Here is a 25222-nt window from a genome sequence, read left to right as displayed (position 1 = left end):
CGCACTTAATATCTGGTTTGGAGTCAATTTTTGTGTTCCCTAGCAGAAGACCTTGCCATATTTCTGCACATGGCTGTCTTACAAAGGGTGTTTTTGGGTGTGGGGGTGCTGTGTTTTGTCATGAACTGGAAGGGGGTGGGTGGACCAACAGCTGATGTCCAGATGTGGAGATGGCTACACACAGAGAATCTAGAGACTGTGCAAGCATGTTTTGATTAAGAGAGTTAAATGCATTTGGTAACTAGTGTCTCAGGAAATGGTCCTAACCCAGTGTAATAATTCAAGATTTTAGGATATCAGTGAAATCTCAGTCTGGGATAAATCCAAACTGCTGTGGACACAAAGTCAAAAGCTTTTTAGTTTCTGTAAGACAATAAAAATATATCTTTGAGCTACATGGACACAGGCAGAGCGCCCTACCCATGTGGCCTGTCCGTCTCACAAGGGACACGGATGGACGGGGTGAAATAAGGCGATCGGAATGCGGAACCGGTGAGAAATGCAGCTGGTAAAGGAAGCGGCTTTGTAAGCAGACCCACTATCTGACTCCATTGTAAAGAAACCAGACCAGCAGACTCCAGGCCATGTTCACAGTAAACAAGAATACCCAACAACTGCCCATAAGTCAAATGTAAACAAAAAAGAAAAGTGACTACACAAGTTCCCCTAAGTAAAAGAAAAAGTGTTGTAATTGTTAGAATAAAAAGTTATTTTACTTACTTTTCTGTGCGCTAACACCATAGAAATTGGTCACAGCCGCTATAATAAGTCCGCACAGCGCACATAGAGCGTTTAAAGCCATGGTGTCTGCGGGTGAAAAGCTGCTCGCTGTCGGCTACTCAATTCCCGAAAGTTCATCTGATTAACAATCCGCGCTGGTTTTCAGCATGGAAAAGCGAGCATCAGAGTGAGTCACCCGGAGGAGTCTGAGCCTTGTTTTAATAGCGCACACACCCACGCTAACAGTTCAACTCCTATGAGTCATTTCCTATGTACTGTACTGCTCGGATTCTCTGTGCGCACTCCCCGACTCACAGGAAACTCCTCTATCATAGTATGTGGTCTCACTTGCTTCGCTTCAAGACAAAGTTTCAAAGAAACCACTTCAGGTATTAAAGTTTAAATACATAGATTTCATGTTTTATGGCCACACCCTGCAGTGTTTTTTCCACATTTCTTTTTACCAGAGTATGTTGTAGTCTGGACTTAATAGTGTTCTCATTGTTATTACCACGCCTGTCGACGTCATTCTCCCCCCTCTCTGCCAAAAAACACAACTCTCTGGCACGAGCCTGGGTCCATGCATAGAAAAAGAGGAACAGCAAGTGAGGCAAAAACAGATGACATTCTCTAGAAAAACTATCAGCTTTTAAAGCCTTTGTGGAAAATCTGCTCAAAGTTAACACAGGATAAGCTTTTATCGTTGTCAACTCGAGAGCCCTGTGCAGATACTAAACAACCGCACTGGTTGTTTTTGGAAACTGACATTTGAATAGTGAGTGTCCCTGACGCAGAATGGTGTTATTAATGCCTGGGGCTGGGTGTAGCCTGATGCTGCAGCACAAATATGCAATAACAAAGCCAGTGGAGTGCTATCAGGTCGGCCTCTGTCACAGCATTGTCTCACATATTAATCGGTTTACGACATCATCTGTGCTGTGTGGCATACAAATGATCACTTAGCACAAAGTCAAAACTACTTATTTATTTATGACAGGTTATGCATATTCATGAGTAAACAACCACTGCTAATGAAAACTATCAAGTTATTATTTTTGCCGACATTATAGCCAATTCTTTAAGGGGTCTTACTCAACTGCTCCCAAATGCCTGATGAGCGTATTCTCACAGATGTACTCTTTTTTTCCTCTGCAGCCTGGAACTTTTAGTGTGTGTTACATGGTGCGATCTGCCTTTCCCCACAGGCGCTAACGTCAAACAGACGCTAACCAACCTCCCAGTAAATAGTTCACATCATCCGAACAGAGGAAAAGGGGTTTCATTGGACCAATTAGGTAAGAAGCATGTTGTTAAACAGATGTTTTTGTACTCTACTGTCACGGCTAACCTTTAGGAAAGCGGTCTAAGAGGACCTGGAGCAGCACAGCCCACTAAGGACACCCATATGAGCTGACTTTCCACTGCAGTGATTTCATCCGTAATGAGGCACTATAAGCTGCAGATGTTGTGTCAAACTCTCCAGTAGGAACCATGGCAACAGGATGAACACACACGGAGGACCTTGCCCAAGGTGATCCAAACAGTGCTGCATGTGCTGACTGAGAGCCAAGCTCGCTGACGTGTCTCTGGCATTGTTAATACTATAGCTTAACCAAGGAAGTTGCACAACTCTGGCTGTTGTACTTCATATATTAGAAGCATATTTAGTTTCACACATGCAGGCTATAAAAGCATGGTTTCTTTTAATTTCGAAGTTCTAATTTCAGCTTCACTGCTTTTGCGGGATTTCTGAAAACCAGCAGGACAAAAGTATTCAAAGAAATGCTTCATTGAGGTCCACCGTGTACCTCTGCAGATCCAAGTTTTTCAATACATTAAAAAAAAGAAGAAGAAATACTTAAAAGTGTGCTCAGCTTGTTTAAAGAGAGGATGTGTTAAATGGCCAGAACGGGGAGGACAAAAAAAAACAAACAGTCCAGAGCAAACGAACATGTAAGACTATCACTGTGTGCACAAACAAATGCGTTTATTAACTACAGCACAACACTCTCAGTCAGATGTGTCACTATCTGTTTGGTCACCAAATGGCAATGATTCGGTAAAACAAGTCTTTCCAAAGAGAGATTAAAAACGGGGAACCACATCTCATCTGCTATCCCCAAACTGTCGGCCTCTTTGAATAAATCTCCAGTTCCTTTGTCTTTTCTCTATCAGTTTCTCTCCTTTGGTTCCGTCTACGGTTTTCTGTTTTTCACTCCTCTGCCTCTCTGTGAATTAGGTGATGTAGATGCGGTGAAAGTCGTTGGCTCCGAAGGCACAATTGCACTTGGGGCACTTCCTCTGTCTGGTGTCGTAACGCATCTTCAGACATTCGTAGCAGAATACGTGGAAACACTTGGTGAGCACCGTCTCCTTGTCGCGTGTGTTGCAGCAGGGGCAGCGCAGCTTGGCCTGGAGACAGATAAACACATTGTAAATGGGCCAAATTCTGACTTCCCAACACTGTTATGACATGTATCCATTTATTGTATGGTAACACAGTTTAACACTTGAGGGTGTAACAAGTGAGCTTCTTGATATCCTCAGACCGTAATATTTCTGTGGAGCTTCGAGCTCACTTTCTGGACCGTACCCACAAATGAAAAACAGGAAAAAAAAAAGGTGTAGTAATTTGCATTACAGCACATTACTTTCACTAGACTACTGCAGTTTGTGCCAAAAAGCTGTTGGTGGTTTTATAACTCCCTCTCCATTAACATAGATTGATTAAAGCCATTCATTTCTCTGCACACTCTTTTCCTGACCTTGTACTGGTTGATCTCCTCCTGCAGGATCTCATCAGCATCGGAGTAGACCTCCACCTTCTTCTGCTTCTCCAGCTTCCGTCTCAGCCTCGACAGATCTTCCTAGAAGGCATCAGGAGAGGGGTTGTTTAACTAAGACTCCTGGTGCGATCCAATCAGAACTTCAGGAGTCATTTGTGAGAGTTCAGGAAAAAAACAAAACAAAAAAAAAAAAGAGTTAAGGGCGTTATCCCCAGTGCTGAAAATACAACATACCTGTGCTCGTTTCAGGTTGCTGCTCTCCCTCTCCCGGGCACTGCGGTTCTCAGCCACAGAGACCTGGATCTCCTTAAGCTTGGCCTGTGTGTGCTCCAGCTGCACCTTCAGGTCCTCTGCCAGCTGGGCAGCCTCCACCGCCTGCAGCAGGAAAGGAACCGGACACACTCAATAAAAAAATAAAGAAAAAAAACCTAATGAAATTCCTGAGCTGTACTGTGGTGGTGGTACAATAAGCTTGAATAAAAGACATTCTGAGTCTATCATTTGTGCTAACTTTAAAGATTCAGTCATGTACCAACTTAAGATTTTGCATATTTTATCGTAGTTACTACAGATTGTGTATATTTTCCAGCTCTGACGACCATTTTCCACAACATACCATATGTTTTTTCATCCTCATTGTGGCTTCCAGGCCACCACTGGTTTCAGTTAAAGTAACAATTCACACACACACACACACAGGATGACCTCATTAACAGCACCCCAGTGCACCATTGGGTGTCTTGACAGGTCCTTGAGCAATGTTAGCAATTACTAGACAGGTGGGTTTAATTGGCGAACAATGTAGCTCAAACACAATTGTTTTGTGGAAGGAACCCAACAACTCTCAGATGTCAGAACTTTTCACGGGAACCTGAACACACCAGATTGATGATGTGTACATGTCAAATGTTATTATCCAGATCCTCTGAATGCAGTTTTTATATTTAGGGGCACAGACATCTGGCACCAATCAAATCATCCGTCAAATAGCAAACCTGAAATGCAAGAGCTGACAAAATGATTGATGGTATTTTTCTTCACACCTTCCTCTTGTTGAGTTCTAGTGCTTGTGACCGAACAGACAGCTCTTTTTCCAGAGCAGCAAGTGTGTTCTGGAGGATGCCCTCTTTCTCCTCCAGCTTCTGCACAACCAACAGCTGGGCATCCACCTGCAGAGCGACAGCAACAGTTAATACGCAAGTGCCCTGACACAACGAGAACCATCAATGTTGCACTTCCAGCTGAAGAAGTTACATGTTTACCTGGGTTTTGAAGGTGAGAACTTGGTCTGCCAACTCCTCCTTCTCCTCTTTCAGCAGCTTGTAGATCTGGTTGGATTTGATTCGCTCACTCATCAGCTTGAAGTTGGCGTCATCCTTCTCGCGTAACTGCTGCAACAAGCGGCTGTTCTGCTCCTGCATGTCCTCGAAGGCCTGGCCTGTTACATCCATCTCACTAAGCAGGGCTTCCTCCTCCTCAAAAGACAGAGGTGTCGGGGATCAAAAACAATACAAGACAGTGACAGAAAGTGATATTGCCTCCAGACTCCGGTTGAAAAACCAGTGGGGCCTTTTTTATGGCATACTTACCTGATTTGATTAATTACATCACATCTTCATTAACCTATTTTGACTATGCATCCAGGAGGTGCAATCGCATCTGGTCCGTTTTCTGTGCTGCAAAATTTGACTTTTCTGCATTTTGGCAACTTACAAGCAAACTGGGGCCCATAAACAAAAGCCATATGATCTCACAAGTTGCTTGTTTATTGGATAGTTCTGCCAATCTGTCACCCTGCAAAGCTAAATGCTGGCAGCCAGAAACTGAAGCGAACAAATCAAACACATACGAGTCCAAAATAGTTTAGTGACTGTACTTTATACCAGATAAGAAGGCAAAAGTAAAGAGCCTAATGAATTAGTATTAGTCCAGATTGTGTTGTGCCTTCTGTTAATTATGTTCTGCCTGACCTCCCAAGCATGAGAAGCAGTGGACTTTCAGATCTCAACATCCGTCTCCTTTGCGCTCATAAAATGTGATGGAACAGCAGTTAAAAAGCTTAATACACGGTCATAGCTCTTTTACACTTTTGCTGTATTTGATTTAATTAGTCTCAGTGCTAACTGAAGAGAGACCTGCATTATTGTTGGATGGTCTCAGTGCAGTTGCTTGCTTTGTACCAAAGTTTACTGGCATAAAGAGCCCGAACTGAAGGAGAAGATCCTCACGGCTCCTTGGGTGACAATAATTAGAACCATATTATGTAAAAAGATCATATTCAATGTAGCAGTAAGGTCAACAGTTGAATGAATATTATTGTGACAGTATCTCATGTGGGTGTATCCCCAAATCTACGCAACTATGGTTTTAGAATTGCGACGACCTAACTGAACCGACGTTGGATCAGTTAATGGGGTCGTTACACTCTGCTCTCTTATTCCCTTAGTTTTCTGATGCACTAATGAAAGCATCTCGACAATTACAAGACAGCAGAGTCAAGTAAGTGAGCTCAGACCTTATGTTCTTTAACATACTTTGAATTAATCAGGGTGCCTCATCAAAAAAGATTTGACGCTCCCAAAATTATTGCATTTATACATTTTTTCCTCTTAAAATGTCAACATGACCATTTCAGAGTCCCCCCCTCCTCTTGTCTTGTAGGGCCACATAGCAGTGGGTTTTGCACCAGATTTGCGCCAAATGAGAGATAAAAATAATAATTCTGGGGTGTGTTGTGTATCATATTAAATAAATAAAAAGCTTCTTTAAAAAGAAAAAAAAAAAAAAAAAGAACAATGCTGTTAGAAAATGTCTATAATCAAACCATGAACATTGTGAAAACTACATTGTGATTAGAGTTGATTCTTGTATTAATAAGGTTATGAGAATTAGTCTGGCACATGATTGTTTAAGCACAAAACAAAGTGGCTTCTTTTTCAACACTGTTGCCATGCTTTCAGATTGAGTGCCACGGCATTTGTATATTTATACCTGATAGTTCAGACTAAAACAAACAAATGAAAAACAAAAAATAGATACAGCCAGCATATCAGACCTAGCATCAGCTTTCAGTTCCTCTTTTGTCATCTTAGATTAGAGAACTTCCGTCTGAGGCAAATGTGATACTCATTGCACTACTTTCATTCTTAACACAGCTAGCTTGTTTATATTCGTATCTGATCAATGTTCCATACAGGGCTAATGGTTCATGTCTCACTTCATGCTGGTCTGCAATTCTTAATACGTGGTTGCACACTGCTCGAAAAAGGATCTAGAGAGTCCTTCCCCCTTTTACAGCATAAGTGTACGAGGTAAACAGCAACATAAAGGTGGTCCACATGCTCAGCCTCCTGCCTGTGTTGCCACTCCACTTACATGCTCTGATATGTTTGAGGAGAAGAAAAGAAATTCACACATACCTGCTTTGTGGCAGCGAGTTTCTTTTGCAGATGCTCGATGGTCTCTTCTGCCACTCGAATCTTCCTGAGGGCATCTTCATCAGCCAGCTTCTTGCTTTCTTTCCTCTCCCTCTCCTCCAGCTCGCGCACTCGCATCCTCAACTCATCCACCTGATCATTATCGAGATACGGGTTACGAGACTCAAAAAAAAAAAAAAAAAAAAAAGAAATGTGCAAAAAGTATGACGGAAAGACGGAAGACACCAAAGAACAAACCTCCGCTTTAGATTTCCGTTCAGCTGCCATGAGCTGCACTTTGTCCCTCTGCTCCTTTGGAGCCGACTTATACATGTCTAACAGCAGCTTCATCTCTTTCTGGGACTCCTGGGCTTTCCTGATGGGTTAAAGGAGGCAAAGAGATCACATAAAAAAAGAGCCAACAATACAAAAACATAAATATATAATTTATATAAATGGATTAGAGTAGAAAGGGGATGTACTTGAGTTCTACTCTGAGCATCTTCAGCGTGTCCGAGTCCTTCCTCTTCAGCTCGTCGCTGCGCTGCCTCTCTCTCTCCCGCTCCCTCTCTCGTTCCCGCTCAGTCTCCCTCTCTCTCTCCCTCTCCCGAGCCCGCTGTCTCTCCAGTTCCTTCCTCCTCTCCTCTTCCTCCTCCTGGTCCTCATCCTCCTCTTTCTTCACGTCAACGCTTTCACTCGTCGTCTCCTCTGGAATCGGAACCCCCGTGTCGCCACTTTGACAACGTAACTGTCGAGAAAGCAAAAACTATTTTTAAGAATTCCTTTAATTTACTGATAAATAAAGAGACATGAGTTTTTGTTAGGAAAACCCTCTGGATGTCACCGAATGAACACAGTAAACACTTGAATCCGTAAATAACATCATCTACCTTATTGATCTCCATCTGTGTTTCCCGTAACTTCCTTTTAAAGCGCTGCACGTCACCTTTCAACTGCAAGTTGTGGTTCTGAAGGCTGCTGATTAAATGACGCATCTCTCTGTTGATTGGTCCTGCGAGAGCAGAGACAAAGGATGAGCGGCAGACGTACACCGAGCGCAGTCGTCGTGTGCTCTTTAAGTCATTTGTTAGACGTGTTGATAGATGCGAGGGTGCGTTTCAAAGGGTACCTGCTTGCTCATTGGCTGCCAGGTTCTGCTCAAACTCGATGCGCAGCATCTCGTACTCTTTGCGCACCTGAGCCAGGGTATCCTCCAGCTGGATTACCTCAGTCCGCAGTTTCTTCTGAAGGGACAGCTCATCACTCTGAACAGATGAAAACAGTAAGACTTGTTGACATTGTTGCCAAGTGGCGGTAATAATACACAAATCCAGGTTAAAGTTACTAGGACAAAAGAATTAAGACAAACAGATGGAATGGCAACACTGGGCTACAACAAAGATGCAGTGAAGAAACAAACATTTTCTAAACGCATTCTTAAGAGATCAACGTTGACAACTGAAATTTACCTCCATGTGCTCAATCTGTCGGAGGTGGGCGTTCTTGGCAGTGAGCAGGAGGGCCCGTGCCTCATCCAGCTGGGTTTTCACCCCAAGGGACTCATTGTACAGTAACGAGAATTGGGACTGTAGACATTTGTACTCTAGAGTCTCCTTCACAACCTCTTCTGGAATATTCCGCAAGTCCATCTGAAAAACCAGGAGATGGCAAAGAAAGGTGAGCATTGGAAGTCTGTTACCACACTACACAGGCCCAACACTATAATCTCAGCAACAATATCACAAGATGAATATGAAATCTTGACAAACAGGTGAGGTGTTTCTAATGCTTCTAGTCTAACAACCAGAGATTATATCTTTACCTTGAGCTTCTCACTCTCCCTCACAGCCTCCTGGAGCTCCACCTGCAGTTTCTCCAACTCTGCCATGCGGCTATTAGCCAACTCCTGGTTGTGCTCCAGCTCTGCATTGAGACTCTCAAACTAGAAAAAACAACGAAGACAACATGTTATAGATAGGAGAAATGTGGATGGTATGGAACACCGTTTTGCCAGCACAAACTGGCATCTGAGATATGAAGCAAGTTATGTGCTAAGATATTACATAATTACATACAGATATTACACACCAACAGAATTGCAAGGGGGCCCTTTCTATAGTTGCTCACCTTCTGAATGTTCAGTGTAATCTGGCCTCCAGGAAGTCCACCTGAGCTGCCGCTGCTGCTGTATCCAGACTTGAGCTGCAGACAGCCGACACGGAACATATGATAAAAATAATATAAGAACAAACAAGACAGAAAAAGAACATCATAGAACAAAACACACCTACACACATTCTATGACTCAAGCAATGTTTATCTTTTTAAAGAGACTAAACCCTCAAACCACTTTGTTTTGCTAAAAAACAATGTATTTGGGTTTTAGTAGTGTTTCAGACAGATTCAGGTCCAAATCTTAACATTCTAATGCAGAGTATTTTAATTCTAGAAATGGTTATAAATATGCAAAGCTACTGTCCCCTACTGGTTGAAACCCTGCTTTTGTAATAGAATTATGCTGTTTGTTGATCTGGAGGCAGATGACGACCATGGTGGCAACTTTCATCACCAACCAAACGCGTATCACGGTTACACATGACCCGGGCACAACGTTTAGCCATGACTAGCTCGAAATCCACTAAACCAGCCTGAATATGAAGAAAAGCTGAAACGATTGCATAAGAGTCTATGGAGCACAGCCGGATGGTTGGACCCTAGTCAGAGAGAGCTGGCCGATGCTAAGCTTAATTGGCCAGTCTGAGTTTCAGGGGCGGGACTTAGCGAACTGTGAATTGCATATGCTCATCGATGGCATTAATGCTAATCGCCAACATACACACATAACAATGCTTATCGTTAGCATAAATAAATCCCTGCCTCGCATGTCAACTCAAGTTCAAAAGTACTTTTAAGTGTTTGTGCTGTATGTTGTCACCATAACAGACCCTTTACAGCACTCTTACCTAACAACATCAACAGATTAAGCTAACTGAAAGAGTGACGGCTATCATGAATGGTAATTAACAGTTAAATCTGGCTATGGTGACTCTTAACCGTTAAGACAGCTGATGCACGCATTCAAAGCAGGATGTGCATCAATAAGAACAGCTGGCTTGACATGCATTAATGCTTAGAGCCTTATCACTGAATGAAACGCCCAGTGGCCAGATAAAAAGCACCCACACGCACTTAATAAAGAGGGAAGTTACACACAGACAATTGCATACAAACGCACTTGCTCCATGGCTTCTGCCAGATGTTTGTTGAGCTTTTGTTCCCTGTTGCGTAGTTTCTCAATGTCCCACTGCAAGTCCTCCACCGTTGTTTCCATCTCTGACACTTTGGTCTCAGAGCTGGTCACCTTGTCCACCAACTCATTGTACTGCAAGAGAGGCAAAGACGCGACAATATGTCATCAGTGACAAGTACACTCTATACGCAATGGTTACATACACACCAACACGTTTTTAACAATATTCTCATACTCCAACTATTTCTGACACACACCTCTCGTAACCACACACAAGCACAACAAATCACCAGACATGCTGAAAGCCACTAACAGGGCTGAGGACATCGTACCTCCATGGACATCTTGTGGTGTCGGCCCTGCAGCAGAGTGGCCAGGTCTCGCAGTCGAGTGTTATCCTCCAGCAGAGTGTTGTTCACATGGATGATGTCAGACTGACTATCGTCCTCACATGCTGCCAATGAGCATCAAGATTGTTAGCCAAATTAAAGTACAGCTAACCAGTTGCAAAAAAAACTCACATGTATCTACACCAACAACTCGATAATGAGATAGGAAACAAAAAGTAGCAGTCCATTAGTTTTAACGTAGGATATAAAATGTGCTGCAGATGATCCTCTTTCCTATTTCTATGTTCGTATCAATGGCTTATCATATATGATTGTGTCAGTAACAAGCATATTTACAGTTACCTGTAGGTTGGACTTGCTTGCACATGTTGTCAATTCGGCTGTGCAGCCTGTCAAAGACACAGACCAAGCAGGCAATGGCTTCCTTGCTGAATTGCATGCGGTCTTGTAAGTGCAGGGTGAGCTCCTCCTCGCTGCTGTGCTCTAATGTAGCCAGGAAGCCCTTGGCATTGTGACTTAGCGGAGCAGGGGGTAGTGATGAATCTAAAAAAACAAAGGAAAGATGTGGTTATGTACGAGGTTGGTTAAAATCAGCAGATGATCAAATAATCAAAGTAGTAAGCTTCAACCTTCATCTAGAAAATTGGAAACTATGTGTGGACTTATGAATGAGCATTTTGCTAATTCTCAAATACTTTAAAGCATGCAGGATCTGACAAGGTTATAGAGATAGAGAGGTCAGGATTGCTTTACAATAGCCTGAAATTCTACAAGCTTTTGGCAAGAAGAGTCTACCACAAAATAAAAGGGAAGCTAACAGTTGCTCTCTTCACACCTCCAACATTTTCCTCTCGTCTTTAAAGATACTTTCAGAAGATATCGTTCCTGCCCTCTCCTTCATTTTCACAACAGCTGTTGTCACTTTGAGTAAATACACATCTAATCATCTTAAACAATGTCTGATAGTACTTTCTTGCACACACCTGTGTAATAACATTAATTTTATGCATTGCCTCAGAGTGTCAACAACAGTAGCAACATAACAGAAAGATGGGTTAAGTTCAATACCGGAGAGTAACTGATCTGGAAATGTGAAGTCATACCCATGTAAACACTTTCATCCATCTATTAATATAGAATATGGTCAGATAACACATTATATGGACAGATTATAGCAGTACATGAATGCAGTCAGTGATGGAGACTTTACAGAGATCACCATGGTCAGGTAAAACCCTGCTTACCTGTTGTTGAGTCCTTTGGCGGCTCTGTGGGTGTCAACAACTCTTCTGACCCAGTAGGAGGTGGCGGCTGCTTCTGCTCTTCCTGCTGCTCTGCCTGCTCCCCCTCATTCTGGCCCTCTGGGAGTGGAGGTGGAGGCACAGCAGAAGTTGGTGAGACCAGATTGACACCATCTTCCTCCGTTGGTGTGGGTTCAGGGAAAGGGGGCGCGGGCGGGGTAGATGTCACAGGAGCATCTGGCTCAATACGTTTGCGTAGAACGTGTACGTTCTCGTCCAACTGCAAATCAGAAACACAAGGGTTAAAAAAAAAAAACATTGCTTTGAGTATACTTTCTGTACAACAAAACTTGGATAGTGCTATTCCAAAAGCTGAGTCTTGCAATTTGTAAGATCTTTTGATTACTGTGCTTCCACAGACTGAGCACAGTGCATTAATCTGCTAATTGCCTAAATTTACAAGCACACAAACAAAATAAAAAACATATTATAAATAGTCAGGGTAATTCAAACCTTTGGGTAACATTCACATTTATTGCTGTTGAATACCTTGTGGCTTTGAAAGAATGAAACCCTACCCCTTAATCTTTCTGAATTCAAGTTTTGGCTAAAAAGTATAGTTAGATTAAAACGATGTAATCATGTGAAGAGGTACCTGCGACCAGTAGCGGTTGACAATCAGCAGGGTGGTGTCATCAGTGGCTTGTCTCTTCTCCAGCTTCTCAATTTTCTCTCGTAACTCGTCCTCCATCGTCTGCCGCTGCTCCAAGCGCTCACACAGCTTCTTATTCTTGAACTGGAGGACCTTCATGTCCATTTCCTCCTGCATGGAACAAATACAAACAACAAAGTGAGGAATGTCAGAGGTCCTGAATGTAGTTTGGAGGAAAAACACTTGTGATGAGCTACAATGTGTAAGTCATCCTGGTGGTAGTAGCAGTAAATGGACTGTGAGAGTAAACATCAATAACTGACCGTAGAGGAGACTCCAGCTATGCGTATGGGCTCAATGAGAGTGGTGGTGGTTTTCTCCTCTTTTTTGCTCTTCTTCTCAGGTGGGCCAGGGGGGCTGTCCCCTCCTGAGGGACGTTTTCCTCCCCCAGCACCTGACATCTTTCCTTCCCCTGTAAGAAACCAAACATGACACGAAATGTTTACGTCGGTACAGCTTTAAGACATTTTCTAAATTAATTATTTTGATTAGATTAGTCTGAAAATGGAAAACTCATTCATTTAATGACAGCTAGCAACGGCATTAGCCTTGCATTACAATCACAGGGCCACTGATTTTAACCGTCTCCTAATAATGATCCTCCAGTGTTCATATGCGTTCCTGTACGCTGACGTTGACTGTTAGTGTATAAGCCGCTGCAGGAAAGGCTTCCGACTAATTTTCATTTGGCATTTCTGTCAAGATCTACGAACATTAGCTGCTAACCCTAGCTATGCTAATGCTAACGTTAACTCTTTGAGACCTAGCGTTAGTTGGCTAGACGGCGCTCTTTGTCCAGCGTATTTAATGACCGGTGGTCGCCATTTCTTCCTGTAAAATCACTACAAGCGTAAAGTATAATGTAAAAAAAAAACTCTACATGCAAAGACAAGTTTAGATTGTTTCTTATAAATATTACCACTACAAACCTTCACAAGGAGCGGTTGGAAATATAACTCAGTGCGTCTGGAGAACCTACCGGAAATGGCGACAATCTACTTCCGCAGAGTACTTTTTTTTTCTTTTTAAAAAACATTTTTTAGTTAATCAAAAAAAGATAAACAATGATTACCAGATTCTTGACATTTAACTACTTGAACTCATCTGCAATGCCTCTAAAAATAATGAATATTATTACATAATGTTAAGACTGCAAAATTCACTCTGGCCTCATGGGGGCAGTATTGTTACACTGTGTATTACGAGACTATGAACTGTTTCGAGGAATGTGACGAGGTGTAAACACTGCTCAGTTGGTAAGCTAGCCACCGGTTGTTAACAGTATCGGTAGCTAAGTTTGATACGGTCGCCGGTGAATTGCACGCAGTTATGGCTTCACGGATTCTTGAGCTTGTGATGTCACTTCAACACTGACTCCATACTCGCCGTATCCCGCTCACTCTGATCCTTTGATTGCATACATGGTGAGTAGCTTCCTGAACCGGTCAGTGAACCCGCTGCTGCAGCAAGGCCAAAACAGACACAGCTAACGTTAGCTAACTAACTGTCTTGATGGATCTAACTCACATTTCTAAGTAACAGTAGAAGGGAGAAAGATGTGTGTTGGTGTGTAGCAAGTAAATCCCCCGAGTAACTAGAATTAAACTGCAAAACAAAACACTTCCTTGTCAGGAGTTAGCTCAGCAGTTCCTGTTGTTAGACAGATCATGCAGCACTGTTACAAAGTGAATTTGTTGTTGTTATAGATTAATATTCCGTCATCATGACCAAAGACATCGTTGTTGGAGATGAATTACCAGACTGGGTGGGGGCCAAGGAGTTTTACCAGAAGTATGACCCCAAAGAGGTGATTGGCAGGTGAGTCCAGCAAAGATAACACAGAACGTGATCTCGGTTGTCTAAGTTCTCTGTTGGGATGATTTAAAACCCACGCTGTGCTCTGTATCAATGGCGTCTCAGGGGTGTGAGCAGTGTGGTGCGCAGGTGTGTGCACAGACACACGGGTCAAGAGTTGGCAGTGAAGATCATTGAGATCACAGCGGAGAAGATGACCGTTCAGCAGCTGCATGAGGTGAAAACCTCCACGCTGAAGGAGATCCAAGTCCTCAACATGGTGAAGGGACACTCCTCAATCAGTATGTTATTCTGCTCTTTTGAAAAGCAAGACACTTTCATTTTCTGTTGTTGGAGGTTACAAAGTGTTACAACTTTGTTTGTGTTCTGTTGATTCCCTTTAGTCACTCTTATTGATTCCTATGAGTCCACAACCTTCATATTTTTGGTGTTTGATCTGTGAGTATTACAACAACAAGCTCAAATACATTTGTCTTTACAATTCCTCCCCTTACTATGTGAATGAAAAATCATGACATCTTTGTAGGATGGTATTAATCTCGTGTTTTCATTGACAGCATGAGGCGAGGAGAGCTGTTTGACTATCTCACAGAAAAAGTTACTTTGAATGAGAAGGAAACCAGGTGAGCTCCAGCATCAACACACGACATCAGCTCATTTCATCTGGCAGCATTTTGAGTCTTTGTATGGCCGGTGTCACTCTCCATAGATATAGGTTTATAACTGTGTTTCTGCATGTTTTAGCCTCACATATGCCAAATATCATGTACATTTTCAAACTTTGACAAAAGCTCAAGGCACTTTGATGTTCACTGTGAAGGAGACCTGACATTCACACATCACAGTCCACATCTCTATAAGTTAAATAAATGCTGCTGCCTGGAAAGGAGATTAAACCATTTAAATAAATACAATGTCAAAGTGGTAATGTAAAATTGATGCATTTTCTAAAACCCATTGCTCTGCAGGAGTATGATGCGAGCTTTGCTGGAGGCCGTGCAGTACCTTCACTCCTTCAACATCGTCCACCGGGACTTAAAGCCTGAAAACATTCTCCTCGATGATTATGGACACATAAAACTGTCAGACTTTGGTTTCTCTGTTCAGCTACAACCTGGAGACAAGCTTAGAGGTACTGTACTATGAAATGAAACAGATGCCTGAAAATCAATATTGATGATTAGATATGTAAATCATTTATACAGTCAGAGTTTAAAATGATCTATTCAGCCTTTATTTAATTTATTATTCTGAATTCTATTCTTATCAGAGCTCTGTGGGACGCCTGGTTACTTGGCCCCTGAAATACTGAAATGTTCGATGGATGAAATGCACATGGGCTATGGCCAAGAGGTCGATCTGTAAGTCTTTTCTTTTATCAACAACATTTAAATCCGTATAAGTTTACAAAGCATGATCCTGGGTGTTGTCCTGACCTTTTTTTGATAAATGTGTTGGACAGCTGGGCGTGTGGCGTGATCCTTTTCACCTTACTGGCCGGCTCACCACCGTTCTGGCATCGCAAGCAGATGCTGATGCTGAGGATGATCATGGAGGGTCACTATCAGTTCAGCTCACCAGAGTGGGATGACAGGTCTGACACTGTGAAAGATCTGGTAAGCTGATATTCGTTTGACTGACTTTGAATTTAAATAATAATGTTCATTATATTCTCCTTTAATTTCTCCTAGTTTAGGTTGAACCATGAAGCAGCATCTACATTATCACAAAAGTCCTGATTTTCACTCATTTTGCTTGTGTTGCTCAGATATCCAGGCTGATGGTTGTGGACCCAGCTGTCCGTCTCAATGCTGAGCAAGCTCTAGCACATCCCTTCTTCAGACTGTACCAGAAGGAGGATGTGCGACTCTTTAGTCCCAGAAAGAGTTTTAGGGTGAGTCACAGTGTTAACTTGGCTTTTTATTTTTTTGTAATGGCAGCTGATTTTAAATCCTAAGCTTCGTGGAGAAAATACCCTCTCCATTCTCACCTGCTTTCTTTTCCTGCCTCCTCAGGTGTTGATATTGAGCGTGCTGGCCTGTATCAGGATGTACAGCCGTTACCGCAGGGCTCGGCCGCTGACTCGGGAAGTGCTGGCCAGAGATCCTTACTCCATTCGCGGTGTCCGCAAACTCATCGACGGCTGCGCCTTCCGCATCTACGGGCACTGGGTGAAGAAAGGGGAGCAGCAGAACCGAGCCGCCCTCTTTCAGAACACGGCTAAAATCATGCTGCTGGGCCTGGAGGACTTTGAAACATAAAGCGGTCAACCTCATTCCTAACCACACTGATTTTTATTTAAACATTCGCATGTGCTCTCATGTCAGTGTTTGTGATGTCAAATTACTGTTTAATTTTAAGAAGAGGAATTCAGGGGCCAGGATGTTTGTGTGCCTTATTAATGCGCACCGTGGTTCTGCAAGTTAAGCATGCACATCTTATCTTATCCACCCTTTGATCCAAGTTTGTGGTTGTTTGAAACTCTTCTTGTCGGGTCATCAGTTTTGCAGTAAAGGACACATTGCACAATCATTTGAAATAACACATCACATATAAGTACATTATGTGTATTTATGATATTACCTGTTAATCGTCAGTTATAACTGAGGAGATGTGTTTCTAAACACTGCATGGCTGAAGTGGACATTAAAGCACTGTGATTAATTATTTAATAGATGATTCTATACACATAATGTTACAATTTACAGATGGTTCCAGTGTTACAAATCAGTACTGAAAGACATGTGAAACATTCATGTAGAATATTTGGAGTGCTTTTGGGAGAGTAACCTGCAGCTGTCATGCATGCAGACAGTCCTCAATAGGAAACCCACTTAAACTAACTGTGAAAATGACTTGTGACTGTATTTAACCAACACCATTCCATACTCTGTTCATTCTTCAGTTTGATAAGTGGCACTTTTCCAGAGAGTTTCTCTCGAAGAAATAACTGTAGAAATGCAGATATGATGTACTGTATGTGAAAAAACAAAGTTTTGTTGATAATAAAACTAATGTTTGAGCTTGATTTGTCAAACTGTGTGTGAGTGCTTATTTGAATACAGCGTATCTCAACCATTATTTTTTGGCCTTGTGGTTGGGCAATGGTGAATCTAGTGCACTGTTGTGCTGATCTGCAATGTCTTTCATTCGCTGATCTAGTTGTCCAGACACGAGCACCATCTGCTCTCTGACCTCTTTCTCAATCAGTGCCTTCAGTTCTGAAGGCACTGAAAGTGAGAAACCTGAAAGTGAGAAAGTGAAGCAGTTAGTTGGGGTGCATTTTAGACTTCAAAAAGTTATTTTTGCACTGTCCTTTTTATGATTTGTGATCCTACCGAGTGTGGCTCCCTCTGGTTCTTCGATGGATGCTTCTTGTGTTTGAGAAGAGCTGTCTGTCGTCGGTGCTGCTTCTGTTTCTTTTTCCATCAGATTTTCATCATCTGGTGCAAGAAAAGTACTTAAAGGAATTAATAAATCTGGTCCACGGTGCTCTAAAATATCAAGATATTCTGTTCTCAATGTAACACAGCATACAACTTAACTTTTGTGCTACTAAAAGTGCTGTTACCCTGTAATTATTACCTGGAGCAGATGAATCCTCCACGGGGGGTTCATCCTGGTGTGGGGTCTCAGAGTAAGTCAGCGATAGATCAAGTTTTAGCTGTGAAAAAATAATACATAGAACTCATTCCCTCCAGATCTATTTTCACAGGACTCAAGTGAATAAAAATGATTGTTAGCAGAAGTTGCTTGAAACAATTTGTGCAGAATAACAGATTTCCAATTCTTACCTGTGTGGTGAAAATATATTTGTAGAGTTTGTAGTGTCTCACGTAGCTGTTATGGATGTACTTTAATATACATTCCACCTCCTCAAAGCTGAAGAGGTTGATACTAAAGGGGGGGCGCTGTAGTGGGGGAACACACAGAAGCACCTGAATGAAACATTGCTTTCATGAGAATCCATGGGTTTCAAAATAAAATTCTGAGTTGGAAGACTGACCCTGACTGAGTGACAGAGAAGTAGATCCTTGCAGTATTTGAAACACTCTTCTATGTTGTTGAGTGGAGTTTCTGCAAGACAAAAGTTCCAAACACATCTTACATAAAGTTACATTTAAATTATCTGCAGTGTTTTATGATTTCATCATCCAAATACAGTGATAATAATATGGCTTTTCTTACCTATGTTTGCCTCATGGATGGACTTGATGATGGACAAGAGAGCCGAGGTTTGTTCCTTTTTAAAGTTGCACTCTCTGCAAAAAAGCACAGTCTGGACATACATCTCCAGCAGAACTCCTCTTTTTGGTTCAGGGAGGTGGACTCCAAACACATTGCATAAAGCACTGCCACAGAAAAGAAAAAAGGGTGACAGAAAAATATGTCATTGCAGTGTGTGTGTGATTGTGTTAAAATAGAGAGATGTGTTTCTGGTCATATAAGGACAGAAACCTCTCCAGATCAGGAATGGACTGCATTTTGCATATCTCCTCCATGTCATGGTAGCTCACATCGGTCCTGAAAACACCCAGGAAATGGATTCTCTGTTAGACATGATGCAAGGCGTAAAGACAGTATCAAACAATCAAAATGAACATAATCCAGATTATAGGCACAGCTCTCACCATAGCATCACTTTAGCTTTCAGGGCCTGTGGTACCTACATAATAAAACGATGTATTATAAGGCAATACTTAACAGAATAGCTGTATCCACTGTAAATGATAATATCTTTAAATTGTAATCATATGAATACAAAATACAATAGGTCAATGAATAGCAATGCTCAATAAAGTGAGCCCAACATGTAGCTAACTAAACTTGTAGAGCCTACCTTTGTTTTCGTATCCATTTTTTTTCTTCTTCTGCCGAATTAATAATTGATTAAACTGCAGAAGCTGGCCGCTGAAAAACAGAAGTGCGATTGATTTGATTGTAGAATAACATCTAGACTACACTACACATTTGTAAAATTAATATTTTGTAGTTAAAAAGGATGCTATGAAGTAATCGTTTTGTTTTTTGTTTGTTTTTTACCACGTATAAGTAAGTATTCAACGAAAACTTACATGACTAAACAGGCTTCAATGAAGCTGGATCACTTCCTGTTTGGCTACCTCGTTGTATCCTAGCAACATTAAACCCCCTTTTCCCCTCTCTTTCCGGTTTAGCGCGTCGTACGGAATAATAATAATAATAATATAAAATAAAATACTTACTATACCAAGTAAAGTATAGTACGTCGCAACAGTTTAAATACACGTAAAAACATCAAATACATATGCAAATACTAATTGTACCAATATGACTACCACCAATAATAAATATGAAACATAATGAGACTAAACAAACGTTTAAGAGCTAATTGAGTTGTATGTGAGTGAAAATAAATAGGTTAAAAATTCATCCTGCAAACAAGTATAGGCTGTTTGTCATAGACCAACTCATAATAACGAAATGAATAATTTTATTTTCTGATTTTTTTTTTTGTAACTGTATTTTATTTTGTTTAAATCATGGCGCTTCATCGCTGCTGCATGGCAGCCATATCCATGACAACGAGATAGCCTGACTCAGTGTCGCTAATAGTCCCCGTCTGTTGTGGTTTATATCTTCCAGGACGTTTTATATTACTTTAATAGCCCCTCGAGGTGATGTGTGGTGTGACGGCAGCGCACAGAGGCACGTTTTGGGTGAGACTTTGAAGCGCAATGTGTGGGTTACAGGCTGCGGCTTCCATGTTTTACTGTTGACGCCTGGGTAAGTAATGCAGACTGCTCCCTTGTTGTAAATTGGGTGACAGGGGCACGTTTAAAACCGTAACATAGGCCTTATAGCGCCTCCATAAAGCAGGCATGGAAAGCCTGCTTTGCCCCCGAGACTGCTTGTCCATACTGACTGAGCGCTGCAGTCTAAGAACATTATCCCCTTTTAATCCACTTTGCCTTCTGCTCCATGCAGGTGGACAGACTGTCACATGGAGCAGGGAGCCGCAAACAAACGCGCGCGTCCATATTTAATTGATTTTTTATTTTGGAGACTGAACCATTTCTCGCATTGAACATTGATGCTGGATTTCATCAGTTGTTTTTATGTAGCCGATCCTTAATTATCTACTGATTATAATTAGCAGTGATTCTTTCACACAGACATGGAGGACCCCGATATACGACAACAGAAGCTTGACAACCAGGTAAATAAACAAGGATCATTTAAGTATTTCATGTCATTTACACATGAAAGTGCCCAAATATGTTTTGGTTTATTTCAAACTGGGGGAAAAAACTACAATTCGCTTCAACTAACTGAGAAAGAGATAAGCCTCCATACTTGTAACCTCACAGAGTAGATTTGTATCACATTTCCTTTATCAAAAAGATATAGGATAAATATATATTTATCAGCGATATCCACGCGGACAGCGGAGCAAACACTTGTTCACTGTTAAGGCTAATTAGCTGACAAGTAGTTAAAGCTGAGGCAGAGCTTTGCAAATAAATAAAGCTTTCTTGAGTCTTGAGGTCATGGCTCCCTGTGTCAGAACCACCTGCTGCGTGGTGCTACTGCTCAACTGTAAGTCACAGTCTGTTTGTATGCACTGTACAGTATGTGAGCTACTGGCTTATATCAGTAGAGTACTACATAACAGACTTATAACAGAGAATCATCTTGACAGATAATATGGCCAGCATGTCAACATAAAAAATTAGACTTCAGTGAAACATAAACCTCATAATAATGTTTAGCTTATGGTCTGTTGACTTTAGTTGTCATCAAATGGGTTAAAAAAACATTTTCACCATCAAATGTAATGAAATGCCTACATTCCTGTACAGCTAAATACCTATCCAACAGCATGTCACCATATATACAGACATAATAATCACTATTATCTCTGTAGTTGTAACCCCACGTATGAACACTGAACATTGAGTTGACAGTTTGAATTCTAAACCTAATACTTAATTCTCCCACAGCGAACTCTTTTGATGAAAAAGCAGCAAAACAAGAGGGCTGATTCCCAAATGGTAGTAGCCAATCGGGATGCTCGCCAAAAGAGTCGAAAGCACAAAGTGTCCCGCTCTGATGAAACACCTCTGTTGATCAACCAATCCCTCAGCAACACTTCCCTGAGTGGTTGGTATTAGAATCATTTATATTTAGCACTGTTTTGTTTTTTTAATAGAATATTAAATCCGTTGTACGGTGCAAATTCATTCTCCTAAATTGTATTAAATCCAAGTTTTTCTTTTCTTTTCTGGAGATCAAGTTGAACATGCCCATGATAACCCACTGGATGAGATCACATTAGGCGAATGTGACATGACAACAAGCATGACATTTGATGAGATGCCTTCAGACAATCATGTCACTCCCAAGAAAATGAGCTTGGAGATGGACAAAGAGCCCGAGGTAGAGTGGGAGGTGGAGAATGATGCTCAGGCTGAGGGAAAAAAGACAAGGAAGAATGAAGTGAAAAAAGAAAAAGGTAAGAATATAGAAAGTAGAATATTTTATTCTCTATGTGTTTGTTCATTTACTTACTCAATTTCAAGGATTCAAATAGTGCAGTCAGAGAGCACACATACGTCGGGCCCTTCGTGGTCTGTGACCGCATGGGTTTATGCATGTTCTGTGTATTCACGCATGCACATGTAAAGCTAAGGAATACTTTGATTAAATGATAAATAAATGATTTATCAGCAACGCGCTATTGTGCTTTCCGTCAGAGATTGAACAGAACGATGAAGAGGACAAAGAGAAGGAGAAAAAAACAAAGAAGAAAGACAAAGTCAAAGAATCTGAAGACCCACAGAAGACAAACAAGACAACCAAACAAGAGCGGAAAAGTAACATCAATGTTCAATTTATTATTAACGTAACTATGGACCTTACTTAACGTTTTAAACATGAAGCTTTATTTAATATCATAAATACATAATACTAAACACAACAGCTTTTATAGCGTCTGTCTCCTCTTTTGCAGAGAATCACTTACAGGAGGTTTCATCCCAGGGGATAGAGTCAGCGGGGGAGATGGCAAGTCCAAAGAAGAATAAACATGAAGAAAGCGACAATGAAGAGGGGACCCAGAGGCCTGTCCTTCAATCGCCTAAGAAGAAAAAACAACTCAACACATGTGAGTCATGTGTTAGACCTATCTGGTCCTGTGCATTTTACGATCAACAATAGCGTAAAGCTGTTGTAAGGAATACATTTGTGTGTGCTATCATACAGCCAGGTGCCAAATAAGTGAAGAGGGCAAAGATGAAGAAAGCCAGGAAAAGGTGAAAAAGGAAAAGAAGACAAAGAAAGCAGAGAAAAGTATGCCGAGTCTCGCTTCCCTCAACTCCAACTACAGAGAGAGTTCATCTTCAGACAGTGAATCTAATGAAAGAGTGAGACATTTACAAGTAAAAAAACTGTTTTGTTTATTGTCAAATGCAAATTCGGCAAGTATGCACCTCATTTAGATTCGTCACGCAGCATATATAAAAACAACTTTTGAAATCATTTCCACTCTCATTCCAGTCAACATCTCCAATGTCAGTGGAGGATCTTGAGAAGTTTGCTTTGCGTCCAGCCCCCCGAGATGCGACGATCCAGTGTAGGGTCACCAGGGACAGGAGAGGCATGGAGAAGGGCATTTACCCGACTTACTACCTCCACATGGAGAAGGAGGACGGCAAGAGGGTTGGCACTTCTGCACAATTTGAACCCAATCGTTGTGCACATTGACTAAAGCTCTAATGGCATGATCCTGTTTTCTTGAGCTATCGTATTTCTATCAAAGTTCTTTTCACCGTCTAAAAATGTGTTTTTCATTCTGCCATCACCAAGGTGTTCCTAATGGCAGGCAGAAAACGGAAGAAGTGCAAAACATCCAACTATCTCATCTCCACTGACCCGACAAATCTGTCCAGAGAGACAAACTGTTACATAGGAAAGCTAAGGTACAACTCTTTTATTTCTACCTGGGGTTTTCCTGCTATGTTTTCGTGTCATATCTGCCACGAAAAAGGTCTCTTGATGAATTTCTACCTCAATTGCATCCCAAGTGTAAATTGGAAATGTTTTGGGAATTCCTCCATGATTTGTGGAGGCAATCATTTTACATGGAATTGAATGCACCCCATGATTATCTTTCTTAATTCAGGCAAGGTTGACATTTTGATCTCTAACCTTATAGATGACGACAGATCATGTATCAGATCAGACCTATTTGTTTCAGGTCCAATGTCCTGGGTACCAAGTTCACAGTCTATGATGGAGGTGAAAACCCTGAGAAGAAGCCCTTCATCAAAGAGTGTGAATCAGTGCGGCAAGAGCTGGCAGCAATTTGTTACGTGAGTTCAAACTTAACTCTATACACCAACATCTGACAAAGCATATGAAGAGATACAACCTGTAATACAATTGGCTATCATGTTCCAGGAGACCAATGTGCTGGGATTTAAGGGTCCTAGGAAAATGACAGTGATCATCCCTGGCATGTTGGAGAACGATGAGAGAGTGTCCATTCGTCCCACAAATGTAAGTTTAGAAAGAAAAAAAAAAAAAATTCTTTGTGAGGATGCTGATTAAGTGTGAAATGTGTCGGAGGAACTGAAATGTTTATCTTATTATAGGAACCTGATACTCTATTGGTCCGCCATGCGAACAGCAACACAGACAAACTGGTCACACTGGTGAACAAATCCCCGAGCTGGAACGACCAGACTCAGTCATATGTGCTGAACTTCCACGGTCGGGTCACCCAGGCCTCCGTCAAGAACTTCCAGATCATCCACCCTGACAACGGTAAGACGATGTGACTCTCTTCCTCTATCATCAACCACGAAGAAAATGGCTGCCTTGTCTTTATTCCTAACTTCACAGTCGTCTGTCTCCTCTCTTTCTGCCCCCTCCTGCTGCCGTCTTCTCCAGAGGACTACATAGTGATGCAGTTTGGGCGTGTAGCGGAGGATGTCTTCTCCATGGATTACAGTTTCCCCATGTGTGCCCTGCAAGCCTTTGCCATCACCCTGTCCTCATTTGATGGTAAACTGGCTTGTGAGTGAGCCATGCTGGTGTGCCTCGGGTGCTTAACTAGATCCCTGATCTAAATAGACACTATACTATACCCATGATTTTGCACAGGGTAATTTTTCATATTTTGTATCCTGGTGCATTGTAACACTTTGTATACACTAAATATGGAAGATACATGCCAGAGACTTAGACTTCAGAGGGGACTTGTTTCATAGGTCCAGTATTATTTTACAGCAGATTTTATATCGCAGTGGAAAAAGTAATTTAAGTTAATTTAACGGTCTTTCTTTTTATATTTGCCAGATAGGTAAAGGACTCCTGCAATTAAGATATTGAGGACAACTGTGTAAAGACTACCAGGGAAATGATAATTAAATGAAATTAAATGATAATAATACAATGTTTGTAAGTCTATGATTTTTTTTTTTTAAACATATTTTAAATAGAAAGTCAATCATTCACTCAGATCTACATCAGATTACGTGTTATTTCAAGCCAAAGTTACATCTAGGACTGTTTGCTGTCATTTTAAAATATTTATCAGAAAGAAGGAAGCATTCTTATCAAAATACAAAATTTTTTTGAAAAAAGCCCTGATATCAGATGCTGCGGGACTGCAACAGGTTGCAGATATATCCAACCATATCAGGGTTTCTGCTCTTGCACAATATAAAGACTTATATAATATTCACATGTCACAAGGGCTTTATTGCTGATCTCAAGCACATTCTCAACACGAGTTCACTCTGCTTCACACGAGGGGGGCAGAAAGTCATTTAGGTGTCAACAAATGGAAATAGGCCTCCTTTATGCTCTGTGGTGAAGTGATCAGACGTCTGCGGATATTTTGGACAGCAAAAACCCAAATTAAACTGAAACCTCTGTTATCAAATT

General features: G+C 41.4%; 5 protein-coding genes across 8 annotated transcripts in view; 2 read left to right on the top strand and 3 right to left on the bottom strand.

Moving 5' to 3' along the window:
* si:rp71-1c10.7 (tumor necrosis factor receptor superfamily member 12A) overlaps positions 1 to 1598 on the bottom strand; it is a 6945-nt gene extending 5347 nt beyond the window's left edge. The window contains exon 1 of the mRNA XM_031843509.1: positions 721 to 1598. Within this exon, the coding sequence (XP_031699369.1) occupies positions 721 to 802 (82 nt within the window). The 5' untranslated portion in view covers positions 803 to 1598. The remainder of the gene's footprint in view (positions 1 to 720) is intronic.
* Positions 1599 to 1693: 95 nt separating this feature from the next.
* On the bottom strand, positions 1694 to 13490 carry rnf40 (ring finger protein 40). 2 transcript variants are annotated; one of them, XM_031843507.1, is made up of 20 exons: positions 13405 to 13490; positions 12739 to 12887; positions 12419 to 12586; positions 11767 to 12043; positions 10865 to 11065; positions 10505 to 10626; positions 10158 to 10304; positions 9050 to 9124; positions 8745 to 8864; positions 8392 to 8571; positions 8052 to 8187; positions 7813 to 7934; positions 7405 to 7670; positions 7181 to 7298; positions 6926 to 7075; positions 4769 to 4981; positions 4550 to 4675; positions 3741 to 3881; positions 3486 to 3587; positions 1694 to 3132 (listed from the first exon to the last, which is right to left on the bottom strand). In XM_031843507.1, exons 2-20 carry the CDS (start codon positions 12874 to 12876, stop codon positions 2956 to 2958), a joined length of 2979 nt encoding a protein of 992 aa, XP_031699367.1. In that variant the 5' UTR covers positions 12877 to 12887; positions 13405 to 13490; the 3' UTR covers positions 1694 to 2955. The 2 variants fall into 2 exon arrangements, with proteins under 2 accessions (XP_031699367.1, XP_031699368.1); XM_031843508.1 differs by having other exon boundaries at positions 4769 to 4978.
* A 194-nt stretch (positions 13491 to 13684) lies between these two features.
* Positions 13685 to 17330, top strand: phkg2 (phosphorylase kinase, gamma 2 (testis)). The gene is made up of 10 exons (XM_031843526.1): positions 13685 to 13899; positions 14182 to 14293; positions 14396 to 14571; positions 14674 to 14728; positions 14848 to 14913; positions 15259 to 15422; positions 15561 to 15651; positions 15753 to 15906; positions 16059 to 16184; positions 16306 to 17330. The coding sequence occupies exons 2-10, from the start codon at positions 14199 to 14201 to the stop codon at positions 16549 to 16551; spliced, it is 1173 nt and encodes a 390-aa protein (XP_031699386.1). The 5' UTR covers positions 13685 to 13899; positions 14182 to 14198; the 3' UTR covers positions 16552 to 17330.
* Positions 16636 to 19204, bottom strand: cfap119 (cilia and flagella associated protein 119). Its single transcript, XM_031843528.1, has 9 exons — positions 19131 to 19204; positions 18922 to 18956; positions 18749 to 18814; positions 18479 to 18642; positions 18297 to 18367; positions 18085 to 18201; positions 17876 to 17954; positions 17629 to 17733; positions 16636 to 17535 (listed from the first exon to the last, which is right to left on the bottom strand). The coding sequence occupies exons 1-9, from the start codon at positions 19146 to 19148 to the stop codon at positions 17369 to 17371; spliced, it is 822 nt and encodes a 273-aa protein (XP_031699388.1). The 5' UTR covers positions 19149 to 19204; the 3' UTR covers positions 16636 to 17368.
* A 661-nt stretch (positions 19205 to 19865) lies between these two features.
* On the top strand, positions 19866 to 24956 carry LOC116380626 (tubby protein homolog). Of its 3 annotated transcripts, none has more exons than XM_031842541.1 (13): positions 19866 to 19989; positions 20446 to 20489; positions 21274 to 21433; positions 21561 to 21785; positions 22027 to 22146; positions 22284 to 22436; positions 22535 to 22695; positions 22829 to 22990; positions 23138 to 23250; positions 23529 to 23643; positions 23732 to 23830; positions 23926 to 24097; positions 24224 to 24956. In XM_031842541.1, the coding sequence occupies exons 2-13, from the start codon at positions 20448 to 20450 to the stop codon at positions 24355 to 24357; spliced, it is 1656 nt and encodes a 551-aa protein (XP_031698401.1). In that variant the 5' UTR covers positions 19866 to 19989; positions 20446 to 20447; the 3' UTR covers positions 24358 to 24956. The 3 variants fall into 3 exon arrangements, with proteins under 3 accessions (XP_031698401.1, XP_031698394.1, XP_031698387.1); XM_031842534.1 differs by having other exon boundaries at positions 19866 to 20056; XM_031842527.1 differs by having other exon boundaries at positions 19866 to 20056; positions 20258 to 20489.
* Positions 24957 to 25222: the final 266 nt, after the last annotated feature.

This window comes from Anarrhichthys ocellatus, unplaced genomic scaffold (assembly GCF_004355925.1).
Source record: "Anarrhichthys ocellatus isolate YVR2014 unplaced genomic scaffold, GSC_Weel_1.0 scaffold4, whole genome shotgun sequence".
In the NCBI taxonomy this organism is placed as follows: Eukaryota; Metazoa; Chordata; class Actinopteri; order Perciformes; family Anarhichadidae; genus Anarrhichthys; species Anarrhichthys ocellatus.
Note: the sequence above shows the minus strand (reverse complement) of the source record. Positions and strands in the feature narration are given on the sequence as shown.